Raw genomic sequence first — 13,513 nt, forward strand, 5'->3', positions numbered from 1 at the left:
AAATTGCTTAGGGCCTCACCAAGTTAGTTGCTGAGGCTGGCTTTGAATTTGCTTGCAATGCTTGTGCCTCAGCCTCCTGAATAGCTGGGATTACAGGTGAGTGTCACAAAACCTGGTAATTATTGTAGTATTAAAGTAAGCATTAGTGCTTGATATGTACCTGCCTTTGTTTCCAATTTCAGTGCCTTTAAAATAACAAGGTAGATTTTAATTTATTTTTCTCTAGAATACATACACTCCCCTAACAGAGTACATATGCTCCCTTAACATTTTAGTGGGATTCCATGGAAATTATAGGTTAATTTTAGGTGCATATGGAAACTTACATTATCAAAACTTATATAAGAAGATGGTGCTTTGTTTTTCTAAATTTTCATTTATAATCGCAAGTGTTTCAAAGATTTCTGCACATAGGTCCCTTAACATGATGATATCCCATTCCAGTTTTTAATTGAGGGCCTTAGTAAGATTTAGTTTTTCAGTGAATAAATTTTTAGTGTGAATAGAATACCTTTTTTCTTTTATTTTTTCAGCTTACTGTTTAAAACTTTTTTTTTAACATCTGTAAGTGTATTGATTTTTGATTAATTTTCTGCCTCACTGTATCACTAAGGAATATTTTCCTTTAATTTCTATTTTAGGGTAGATTGCATTTGAAAAGCTTCACTTAGAATTCCCACTGCTTAGGGATTCCTGCTACTTTGTCCAAATGCCCTACTCACTGTACATTTCAATTTATGGTATTCCTTTGTGTGAAGTCCTGTTTGCTTTTGTTTGTTTGTTCAATCAGACATGGGGATAAAAATTTAAGATTTTGATCACCCTTCAGATGTGTTATAGTGCCTTATTAATTAAGTTATAGTTAAGAGTATCCATTCTAACCAGATATTGGGCTAAATAAGTGACTGAAGTGAACATTTCATAATGATGCTTTGGAAGCTTTCCCGTTTGTATATGTACGGGAAGAAGAAAAAAACGTAAAAAGTTTTGAGAAACACAGTAGTCTTATTATCATGATGTATGATCAGACTTTCCCATTGGATACCTGAAACTGGATAGTATTATTATTTTTTTTATATAGATACCTTTTCAAGAAAGTGAATTCAAAATTTATTGCTTATTTCTGGAATTTTCCATTTAAGAGTTTTGGATTATAATTGACAGTTGGTTAAGTAAAACTGTAGAAAGTGAAAGGGATGATAAGGAGGGTCTGTCGAGTTCTGGGCCAGATGAAAGGCCTAAAGCCTTTCTGTGCCATGTGCAGACAAAAGTGACTATTGTTAACGGTGCATTTTTGACAGTGATTTTTGCTAAAGACCCAACCCTGACTTTTTTGGGTCTGTTGTACAGATGACAGCCTAGCATTGTTCTGGTGGCTTGGAGAACACCAAAGCACCTTTAAAAATAGTGCCTGTGTGTGTGTGTGGGGGGGGGGCGGGGGCTGGGGTTTTGGCTTAGTGGTGGAGTGCTCCCTTAGCATGCACAAGGCACTGGGTTCTATCCTCAGTACCACATAAATGTAAAATAAAGATATTGTGTCCAGGGGCTGGGGATGTGGCTCAAGCGGTGGCGCGCTCGCCTGGCATGCGTGCGGCCCGGGTTCGATCCTCAGCACCACATACCAACAAAGATGTTGTGTCAGCCAAAAACTGAAAAATAAATATCAAAAGTTCTCTCTCTCCCCCCTCTCTCTTTAAAAAAAAAAAAAAAAGATATTGTGTCCACCTAAAAACCTAAAAAATAGGTAGTGCCTGTATTATGTTAAATGGACTAAGTGTTAGAGATCTGGTCATTAGAAGTACTTAGGTCTGGGACTGTGTGTGTAGCACAGTCATAGAGCAATTGCCTAGATTGTAGGGGACCTTAGGATTCAATCCCCCAGCTCTGTGGGCAGTGGGGACATAGTAAATACCTTATGCCTATGAATTAGGATTTGACGAGTAGAATATAAGGAATTTTTTATTATAAATGTTTTTTTCCCTCTCAGTACAGGGGATTGAGCCCATGGGTGCTCATTACCAGCCCGTTTTTATTTTTTAAGACCGATCTCCTTGAGTTGCTGAGGCTGGTCTTGAACTTTGAATCCTCCTGCTTCAGCCTCCAAAGTTGTTGCCTACTAGTACAAATGTCTTAAGATACTTAAATACTAGATATTAGGTCTTTTATTTGGGTGAGGGGACATATTCCAAGCAATTTTAAGTTATAATTAGTACATATTAATTATACTAATTAATGAGTTTCATTATGGCATTTCCACTCTCCCTATGGCTTACCCCTCCTCTGACAATTCCCCTGCTTTCTTCCCTAACCATTACCCCTTCTTTCCCTTGGTCCCCTTTCTCTCCCCCTTCTACTTTTATGTCATTATTTACTCAAAGCATTTTTTTTTCTAGATTTCACGAGAGCAAACTTGCAATACTGCTTTGTGTCTGGCCTATTTCACTTTATGTGATGATCTCCACTTTCATCTATTTTCTTGCAAACGACATTGTTTCATTCATCATTATGGTTGAATAATACTATATTGTATATAAACCACATTCATCTGTTGCATTTAAACTGATTCCATAACTTGGCTGTTGTGAATGGTGCTCTGTAAATATGGTATGTAGGCCTTTTTGTATGCTGGCTTTGATTCCTTTGGGGGTGTGTGTGTGTGTGTGTATATAAATAATATATATATATTATATATATATATATTATATATAAATAATGTAGGAGTGGTATAGTTGGATAATACGGTAGGTCATTTTCCTTTTTCTTTTTTTAAAGGAATCTTCATGCTTTTTTATAGAGGATGTGTAGTAATTTATATTCCCATCGACAGTGTATATGTTAAGATCCTCCTGCTCTTGTCTGTGCATCCTTACTAGCATTGCTATTTTTACAAGTATTTAAAAAATGTTTATTCCTGATAATAGTCATTCTGACTGAACTGAGATGGAATCTCAGCGTAGCTTTATTTTTTTGAGGGTATAGGGGATTTAACCCAGGAGGATTTTACCACTGAGTTACATCTCCAGCCCTTTTTTATTTTTTGAGACAGGATCTCACTAAGCTGCTGAGGCTGGCTATGAATTTGTGATCTTCCTACCTGATCCTCAGCTTCCCAAGATGCTGGGATTACAGGTGTGCACCATCCTGCCTGGTCTCAGTGTAGTTTTGATTTGCATTTCCCTGATGGCTAAAGATGTTGAGCATTTTTCATTTATTTATTGGTTGTTTACATTTTTATTTTGAGAATGGTCTGTTTACCTTAATCTATTGTTTCTTATTGTGGAAAGAAATTACCAATAAGGATGGATTTCTAAAGGTCTGTTTATAGTTTGTATAAATGTGCGAAATTGACACATTCAGGGGTGTAAAATATTTGTGGGGGAGTGATTAAGCATGGTCTTCCTTCCCTCCCTCCCTTCCTTCCTTCCCTCTGTCCCCTTGTCCCCCTCCTGTCCCCCCCTCCCCCCTCCTGTCCCCCCCATCCCCCCTCCTGTCCCCATACACAAACACACCTACACACCTACACACACACCAGGGTTTGAACCCAGAGGTGCTTAACCACTGAGCCAAGTCCTTAGCCCTTTTCTTTTTTCTTTTTTTTTTTTTTTTTTGAGAAAGGGGTCTCCCTAACTTGCTGAGGCTGACCTTGAACTTGAAATCTTCCTACCTCATCCTTAGCGATTGTAGGCCTGCCCCACCACGATGGGCTAAGCATGGATTTTTAGATTGATAAAAAAATTTTTATTATGATTAGCAGAATTTTCTGTTGGTTTGGAATTCTGATTTGTATTCTATTATACAGAAACTAGAAAGATTCACTGTCCAAACTCAAGTTTCTTGTTGAAGGATTGGAAGTGTTAGTGAGAGTTGAAAATATGACTAGAATATGACTAGAATCTGATGGTAAGAGATGATTTACTAATTAATATTTATGAACTTGGAAAATTTCAGTTCTGAAATATTTCTCTTTTTTTTTCTGAAATATTTCTTAAAAATTGAGAATCCGAGTTACATGGGAGGATGAGGCAGGAGGAGTGCACAATTGAGGCTAGACTGAGCAATTTAGTAAAAAAAACTGTCTGAAAATCAGAACTGGAGCCATGATCTCACTGAGTTCCTTAAGGGCCTTGCTGAATTGCTGAGGCTGGCTTTGAACTCATGGCCATACTGTCTCAGCCTCCCATGTAGCTGGGATTTCAGGCCTGTGCCACCACCTGGTGGTTGTTAGCACTCTTGAAACAGGAGGTAATCCTCTGAGTTTTAGAACTCCTGAAGCTATTTGCATGGAAATATGCTGTAGCACAAAGCAGATGAGATAAATGGAATTTGGGACTGTAGAAGAGAAAAGGGACAAATTACAAAGATAATTCAGTTGAGTAGCAAATATGACAGGATGGAACTAGAAGATTACCTACATTTCTGCCCTTGGTCATATTAAGTTATTAAAATAGTGATAATCGCAGCTGTTACTTATGTTCTCTTAGACTTCCTTCAGTTTCAAAGATTTTTCTGGGATTGATCTGCTTTTGGGTTTTTAATCACTGGCAGATTGTTTCATGTACATATATACATATGTGTGTGTAAATATATTTGTAAATTTTTTTCTTTTTGTACTAGAAAAGACCATTTTTTTTTTTTTAGAGAGGAGAGAGAATTTTCCAATATTTTTCAGTTTTTGGCGGACACAACATCTTTTTATTTTATCTTATGTGGTGCTGAGGATCGAACCCAGCTCCCCGTGCATGCCAGGCGAGCTCATTATCACTTGAGCCATATCCCCAGCCCCAGACCAATCTTTTTGTGCTTTTTGAACCCAGGGGCACTTTACCACTGAGCCAAATTCCCAGTTTTTTTCCTCCCTCCCTCCCCTCCCTCCCCTTCCTTCCTTCCCTTCCCTCCCTCCCTCCCTCCCTCCCTCCCTCCCCTTCCTTCCTTCCTTCCTTCCTTCCTTCCCTCCCTCCCTCCCTCCCTTCCTTCCTTCCTTCCTTCCCTCCCTCCCCCTCCCTTCCTTCCTTCCTTCCTTCCTTCCCTCCCCTTCCTTCCTTCCCTCCCTCCCCTTCCTTCCCTCCCTCCCTCCCTCCCTCCCTTCTTCCCTCCCTCCCTCCTCCCTCCCTCCCTCCCTCCCCCCCCCCCTCCCCTTCCTTCCCTCCCTCCCCTTCCTTCCCTCCCTCCCCCCTCCCTTCCTGCCTCCCTCCCTCCCTCCCCTCCCTTCCTTCCTCCCTCCCTTCCCCTTCCTTCCCTCCCTCCCTCCCTCCCCTTCCTTCCCTCCCTCCCTCCCTCCCCTCCCTCCCTTCCTTCCTTCCCTCCCTCCCCTTCCTTCCTTCCTTCCCTCCCTCCCTCCCTTCCTTCCCTCCCTCCCTCCCTCCCCTTCCTTCCCTCCCTCCCTCCCTCCCTTCCTTCCCTCCCTCCCTCCCTCCCCTTCCTTCCCTCCCTCCCTCCCTCCCCTTCCCTCCCTTCCTCCCCTCCCTTCCTCCCCTCCCCTCCCTCCCCTCCCTCCTCCCCTCCCTTCCCCTTCCTCCCTCCCTCCCTCCCCTCCCCTTCCTCCCTCCCTCCCTCCCTTCCTTCCCTCCCTCCCTCCCTCCCTCCCCTTCCTTCCTTCCTTCCTCCCCTCCCTTCCTCCCTCCCCTCCCTTCCCTCCCTCCCTCCCCTTCCTTCCCTCCTCCCTCCCTCCCTCCCCTTCCTTCCCTCCCTCCCTCCCTCCCTCCCCTTCCTTCCTCCCTCCTCCCTCCCTCCCCTTCCTTCCCTCCCTCCCCCTCCCCTTCCTTCCCTTCCTTCCCTCCCTCCCCTTCCTTCCCTCCTCCCCCCTCCCCTTCCTTCCCCCCTCCCTCCCCCCTCCTTTCCCTTCCTTCCCTCCCTCCCTCCCCTTCCTTCCTCCCCTCCCCCTCCCCTTCCTTCCCTCCCTCCCTTCCTTCCCCTTCCCTTCCCTCCCTCCCTCCCCTTCCTTCCCTCCCCTTCCTTCCCGCCCTCCCCCCCTCCCCTTCCTTCCCTCCCTCCCCTTCCTTCCCCCCTCCCCTTCCTTCCTTCCCTCCCCTTCCTTCCTTCCCTCCCTCCCTCCCTCCCTCCCTCCCCTCCCTTCCTTCCCTCCCTCCTCCCCCTCCCCCCTTCCTTCCCTCCTCCCTTCCTTCCCTCCCTCCCCTTCCTTCCTCCCTCCCCTTCCTTCCCTCCCTCCCCTTCCTTCCTTCCCTCCCCTTCCTTCCTTCGTTCCCTCCCTCCCCTTCCTTCCTTCTTTTGTTCCTTTGTTCCTTCCTCTTGGTAAGTTGCTTAAGGCCTCACTGAATTGCTGAGGCTGGCTTTGTACTTGGGGTCCTCCTGCCTCAGCCTCCAGAAATTCTAGGATTACAGACGTGTCACATCTGCCTGCATTGTTTTGTAATTTAATTTGCTCAGAATAGTGTCTGAAATATATAGATATTTAAATATTAGTTAAATATTTAAATGTTTTTCATTATTTTTTTCTTTTGGTTCTGGAGATTAAATCCAGGGACTCTTGACCATTGAGCTGTGTCCCCAGTCCTTTTGTTTTAATATTTGAGACAGTTGCTGGCTGGCCTTGAACTTGAAATCCTTGCTGTAGCTTCCCTAGTCGCTGTGATTACAGGTGTTAAGCTATCATGCTGGGCTTTAACAGTTTTTTTTTTTTTTTTAAAGGGAAAAGAGAAGTAGATAGAAAAGACACTGTTAAAGCTACTATTCAGAATGCCTTTTATACTTTAGGTGGCTACAATTTAATGTTTATGACATAATTTAATTGAGTTCTTACTCTGTCACTTGTTGTGCTGGATATTTATTTAATTTATAGTTTTATGAGTTAAGATACCTAATTAACTATTAAACTGTGCTCAAGAATATGCAGGTGTTAGAACTGAGGTAAATTCTGGCACCAGATTACAGACCTTGACCCTTAGACACAGTTCAAAACACTGTACTCTAGTCGCAGCACTAAATTCTGACTTATTGAGCCAGAACATAAAATCCAAGGATGAACATTTATTTTTTGCTGAATTCAAGATAGGTGGTACTATATTAAAAGTGTGATTCAGAGAATTTAAGTACTTAAACATCATACATTTCACAAAAGGAGATGAAACTGAAACCCATACCTGCCTAAATTCAAAACCCTATGTTCTTTTAAGTATTTTACATTGTCTTTAAGTCTAATTGTAGCTTTATAGGATTATGTAATGTTTAACAATAATGATGAGATTTTAATGTTTTGTTTCTCTGCAGGGATTTATCAAAGATGTTCATGAAGATTCCCTAACAGTTGTTTTTGAAAATAAGTAAGTTATTTTTTCAACAAAGATTAATTTTATAGAGTGGAAGTACTAATCTGTGTTTGCATGTTCCTACTGCCAGTAAGCCAAATGATTTTGTTTTTAAGTGGAAGTGCATTGGGTGCTTGATCACCTTATGAGTTCAAATAAGCCCAATTTTGGTAACCTTTCACTCCTTTTTCTGCTCCTAGTTTTTATTTTATTTTTTTGTTCTTGTTCTTTTTTTCCCCCAAGTCCTTTGTCTTTGCAAAACATGTATGGATTTGATTCAGTAAGTTGTTTTTGTAGAAAATAAATGCAACATCAAGTGATACTGTAATGCTTAAATTGTAATCCCAGAATTTTGAAATGATACTGTAAAAGGCCTTCAAAATGATTAATATTAGAGAAAATAAAATATCAGACCACTTTAACTGCTTAGTTTTAATCAATATGAACTAATTCTACAAATATTGTAAGGGCTAGGCAATCTGAAGTGAGCAAGACAGTAAGCTAGGCTTGGTTGAGAAGGCTTATAAAAGAGCACAATTTAATTGACAGTGAAAGAACTGTTCAAATTCCACTTTTAAGCTGCTTCTGGTACTGCCTGAAAAGGTCTTTGCTTGGAGCTGGGGGATTTTGCGAAGTGTAGAGTGCTTGTTACAGGAGGTCCTGGGTTCAATTCCCCAGCACTATGCACACAATATAATAATAATAAAAGATGTTTGTCTACCAGCTGTTTCATATAGAAAGCAATATTGAGATGATGTCTCTCTTTGAGCATCTACCATTTTGACAATGATGGTGAAAAGGAAGTACACTCCAGTTTTGTATTTGGCAACTGTTGCTTTACCCAGCTTTGGCAGATAAAGGCCGTAGAACATTTTTATATGCTGGTATAAGTTCCAGGCATATAACCTGTGAGAATTTAAGAGTAGGGAAAAATGTTTATAGCTTTATCAGTTCATCTTAAAATACAACAGGACCTATCAAGTAAGCAACAGCTAAATGAGTAATTTAGTATATTCGTATTTGTTATAAAGACCAAGTTTTTCCTAGGTCCTAATTATAATGTATGTATCCATTGTAGAAAAGATAAATTGAAAAGGACAATATGAAATGTTTTGTAATTCAACTATTCAAAAAATTGCCTTTAAAAAAGTTTGTTTTTTTGTATACTGTGGATCAAGCCCAGGGTTGTGTGCATGGTAGGCACACACTTTATTCCTGGGCTGCATGTCCGACCTAAATTGCTGGTTTTTTTTTTTTTTTTTTTTTGTACTTCTGAGCATGTGCATGTAGTTTTTATTTTGTAAATCTACTATGAAACTTTTTATGATTTTTGACAGTCACATACTTGTGTTTGAAATAAATTAATCCCACCATTTTTTGGCAGCTGTGTAAATGTTACATTATTTCAAACTTTAGTGGTTACTATAAACTTAGTCTCTTATTTGCAGAATAAAGCCGTAAACCATTCTTAACAATGAGTAATTTGGAAAGTAATACACTATTATCAATGTTGATTATTTATAAATTTCATCGAGTCATGTAAAATCTGTTCTACCTCAATGAAATTATTTAGGAAATTAGAGTATTAATATGTTTTTTTCCTCTTTAGGGAAAATTAAATGAAAAGCTAACCTGAAAATATATGGCATTAAACATAGACTATATAGCTTCCATATTAGATGCTGTTAGAATATGTATTTTAAAATTCATTCCTTTTCTAATCCTTCAGTTGGCAACCAGAACGCCAGGTTCCATTTAATGAAGTTAGATTACCACCACCACCTGATATAAAAAAAGAAATTAGTGAAGGAGATGAAGTAGAGGTATGTGTATTTAAATTTCTTTTCTTGTGGTGCCAACTTTTTGTTTTTTAAAAAATATTTTCTTAGGAAAATGTTTTTAGCTGATAGAGAACAAATCTAATTCCTTTCTCTTGGAAATGTAGTGATACTTGAGACTTGGAGTCAGAATTGGATTCGTATCTTGGCTCTGGTGTTTTTAGCTGTGTGAGCTTGATCAGGTTTCTTTTATCACTAAAATGAAAATAATTTGAACATTAAGGATTATAGTGAAGTTGAATTGATTTTAATACAGTCTGGCACAGAACTATATGGTGTTATTATAGTTTTTGTTTTTCTGCCTTTTTTCTTTTTTTGGTACCAGGGATTGAACCCCCAGGGGTGCTTAACCTCTGAGCCACATCCACAACCCATTTTATTTTATTTTTTGGGGGACAGATTCTTACTAAATTACTTGGAACCTTGCTACGTTAATGGGGCTCTTGCCCCAGACTCCTGACTTGTTGGTATTATAGGCATGTACCACCATGCCTGGTTGTTTTGCTTCTTTTGATTGTTGCTTCAGTATCTTAAAATTTTCGTAGTTATCCTTTATTAATTATGATTGTTAATATAGTGTATATGTAATCTGAAATGTAATTATTTGAACTGCGTTGTGGAGTATTTTCAATGTCTGGAAAAAATTTTGAAAGTTCAGAAAAAGAAAATCACATCTAACAGAAAAAATACTGTCCATGTTTTACATTTTCTTCCCCTCCCAAATAGGTTTCTTTTGTACATTTTTTTTTGTATTAGGAATTGAACACAGGTACAATTAATTATTGAGCCACATCCTCAACCATTTTTATTTTGAGACAGGGTTTTGTTAAGTTGCTGAGACAGACCTTGAATTTATAATCCTCTTGTCTCAGCCTCCCAAGTTGCTGGGGTTACAGGTGTGGGCTTATAGTGTCCCCTTTCTTTCTTCCTTTTTTTTTTTTTTTTTAACATTGTTAGAAATAATGAGGTACTGTAAGAAATCAGTCACATGTTTGAAAGTGGGTAGGCAAGGCAAACTTTTACTTCTTAACAGAAAGGCTTACTACAGAACCTGGCTAGCAAGCTTACCTGGTGGGATGTTCCCTGGTTAATATACCTAACATAGTGATGCCTTTCGCCTTGATTGGAGGACTCAGATATAGTCTATGCAGTTGGCTACTTTTAAAATTGAGGCAGTCAAAGGGAAGGGCTGTAATTAAAATGGCTACATTTGGATCCAATAAGGCTGAATACTATATTTTGAAAATGGCCCACCAGACCTGCTATTTCTCACAGCACTTAATAGATTTTGAATAGCTTTCTCTCTGATGCTCACTCTTTGGGTTTGTTTGTTTGTTTTGTTTTTTGGGTGCTGGCGATTGATCCCAGCAATACTTAACCATTGAGCAACATTTCATTCCTTTTTAAGTTTTTGAGAATGGGGGTCTTGGCCTTGAACTTGTGATCCTCCCTCCTCAGCTTCCAGCTTTATTGGTTATATGCATGTACTTTGGCACCTGGCTCAGTGTTCAGTGATCTTGATAAGTATGCCATGTCTGCTGTTACCTAATAAAGAAAGTTGAAAACAACTATCAAATAAGTGCAAACTCTGGCCATGGTGTCCCATGCCTGTAATCTCAGTTACTAGGAAGCCTGAGGCAGAAGGATCACAAATTTGAGGCCAGACTGGGCAACTTAGGGAGACCCTGTCTCAAAATAAAAAAGGCTGGGAATATAGCTCTATGGTATAACGCTTTGTTTATAATCCCCAGTACTACCCTTCGCTCTCTTGTCCCCCAGGGGACAAAAAAGTGCAATGATGAGTGTAATGGATATTGAAGATTCAGTTTTTTGGTTTAATTTGTGATATTCCTCATAGATACTTAAATTTGCTAGGTTTTCCCCTCAAGAAGTTAGCTTGATAGTATTGAAGTCATTCTGAAGTTTCCTCTGTGCTTAGTTGATGTAGAATTGAGAAGGTGAGCTGGTAGGGTAAGAATTCTTTTAACTAATTAAATGTTTGTTTCTGTTAATGAGAGCTAAACCCAGGGCCTTTATGCATGCTAGTAGGCAAGCACTCTACTAGTGAGCTGCATTCCCAGCCCTATCTCAGTGTGTGTGTGTGTGTGTGTGTGTGTGTGTGTGTGTTGGGGGGTGGCTGTGTGGGGGGATGGGTGTGTGTGGGGTATACTAGGGATTGAACTAAGGGGTGCTTAAACACTGAGCTACATCCCCAAGCCCTTTGTATTTTTTGAGACAGGGTTTTGCTAAGTTGTAGACGCTGGCTTTGAACTTCCATCCTCCTATATCACCCACTTGCTAGGATTGTAGTGTGTTCCTCCATGCTTGGCCTGTCTCAGTGGCTCTATAAACACAATACTTTCTCAGCTGCATAATTCTAAGCACTGTTTTTTTTTTTTTTAAACCAAGATATTGGGGATTGAACCCAGGGACACTTTACCACTAGGTTATATCCCGAGCCATTTTTCAAATTTTGAGATAGTCTTGCTAAGGTGTTTTTTTTTTTTTTTTTTTGGAGGTGGTAGTACTAGGGATTGAACCAAGGGCCTAGTGCATGCTAGGCAAGCATTCTACCAGCTGAGCTATATCCCCAGCCCAAGTCTTGCTAAGTTGCTGAGGCTGGCCTCCAGTTTGTTATCCTCTGGAGTCCGTCGTTTTTATTTTGGGGTATGCCAGTGAGCCTGGCTCTAAGTACTTTTATCTGCCATTATCATTCTTTTTTTTTTTTTTTTTTTTTTTTTAGTGATAAATTTCCTTTGAGCCTCTCATAAATCTAGTTATACCAGGAAACCAAAATTATAGTGATTAAACCCCTGACAACCTAAAACCTAAATTCCTGGCCATTTTAAAATTCAGCCTTGATTTTAATTATTCTAAGTTAAATGTGTGTTTTTTTTTTTTAGCTTTTGCTAATTCAAAAGTATTTATGTTTTAATTGTGTTAGGGTACTAAGAACTTTGTTTTGTAAGTAGACCTGTAAATGTAGTCTGGATGTATTAGTGTTCTTGAGGGAAATGTCACTGTGCTGTGGAGAGAGACAAGGAAATAGTGGTGAAGTAACTGCTGCAAATGAAGGAACCTGAGGTAGGTACTTGATGGGCACTAAGGATTATGGCAGTGATGTAGCAGATTATTGTACCCTGTTCATTTGGAGTTAGACTATAATGAAAAAATTTTCTCTATTGTATCTTTAAAAGTTCTGTGAGCATGGAAGAGGCTTGTTTTTTTTTTTTTTTATTCTTCAAACATTTTTATGAAATTTTTTTCCTGGAATTACAGAATAAAAAATGAAGAGATCAAGTGAGGAATGTCTTAGTTATTTTGGAAGTTTCTAGAATTAGAAATGTGTGGAGGTAAATTTTGAGATAGTGTTTTTTATACTTTTTGGTTGTTGTCCAGACACTGATTAGTAGGGAAGGTCTTAAATAAAAAAGCTAGTCTTAATGAGGTACTGAGGATATCAGTACCTCTCCCTAGTTCAAATCCATGGAAGCCTGTTCTTGTTCCTATTATCTTATGTGACCTTCCTCCCCAAACTGTGAGCAAAAAACAGAGGTATTTCAAAAAACAGGTATTTAGAGGATCCTAGATTCTTTCTTTTTACTTTGGTTTTTTATTTTTTAAAATTTTAAAAATAATTTGGCTCCAGTAAAATTTGCTACTTTTGTGAATCATGACCAAAAATTTAAGATTTTTTTCTTCACTTAGGAAAATATAAGAAAAAAAAATTTAAGCCACATGTTAGTTATCATCCATGTTTGCTTGTTTTTTTCCACCATTTGTTAGGAATCTATTCAATGTCCTGGGCTATTTAGAAATTCTGGTTGTTAGTGCTTTCTTTTTTGAACAAGGTAGCTTTTTGGAAACTTACTACCCCTCCCTTTAAATTCAGAGTAGTAAAGCTTAATATATAAACATGAAATGACAATTATATAAAGCAGAAATCGAATCTATCCAGTTTGTGTAGGTTTGCTTGTCACTTGAGTTTAAATCTCATTTTTTAGCTTTTATTGCATTCACAGTTTTTCCTTTGCATGTGCAGAGTGTATAATTTTTTCAGTTGTGAAAAATTGGACAGTTAGACATTGGAACTACTATTTTTTTAATTTAAGTACCAACAAAATTGCCGCAGTCTGGCTGGGCACAAATCACGAGCCACTAAAGCAGGAACAAATTTTATTTTTTCTACTGCAAGAAAAAACCTCACACACGCTCCTGGGGAATCCTCCCGAAAAAACCACGAGGCTCCTCCAGGAACCCCCAGCCGGAAATATCTCCCCAGGAAAACCCTCCTCCTGCCCTTCGCCAACCAATGGGAACTCCCGGGGAATCCCCGTGAGAACTAAAAATAGCGCGAGAACTCAAAATTAGCGCTAGAACTCAAAAGTAGCGGCAGAGGCGGATATTAACGCC

The 13,513-nt window shown here is 39.4% G+C and overlaps 1 protein-coding gene across 5 annotated transcripts in view; it reads left to right on the forward strand.

Annotated features, from left to right (window-relative positions):
- Fxr1 (FMR1 autosomal homolog 1) overlaps positions 1-13,513 on the forward strand; it is a 76,545-nt gene that overhangs the window by 20,806 nt on the left and 42,226 nt on the right. For all 5 annotated transcript variants that reach the window (XM_026382780.2, XM_026382783.2, XM_026382788.2 and 2 more), the window contains exons 2-3: positions 7,225-7,277; positions 8,992-9,085. In XM_026382780.2, the coding sequence (XP_026238565.1) occupies positions 7,225-7,277; positions 8,992-9,085 (147 nt within the window). The remainder of the gene's footprint in view (positions 1-7,224; positions 7,278-8,991; positions 9,086-13,513) is intronic.

Source organism: Urocitellus parryii, chromosome 2 (genome assembly GCF_045843805.1).
Source record: "Urocitellus parryii isolate mUroPar1 chromosome 2, mUroPar1.hap1, whole genome shotgun sequence".
Classification (NCBI taxonomy): domain Eukaryota; kingdom Metazoa; phylum Chordata; class Mammalia; order Rodentia; family Sciuridae; genus Urocitellus; species Urocitellus parryii.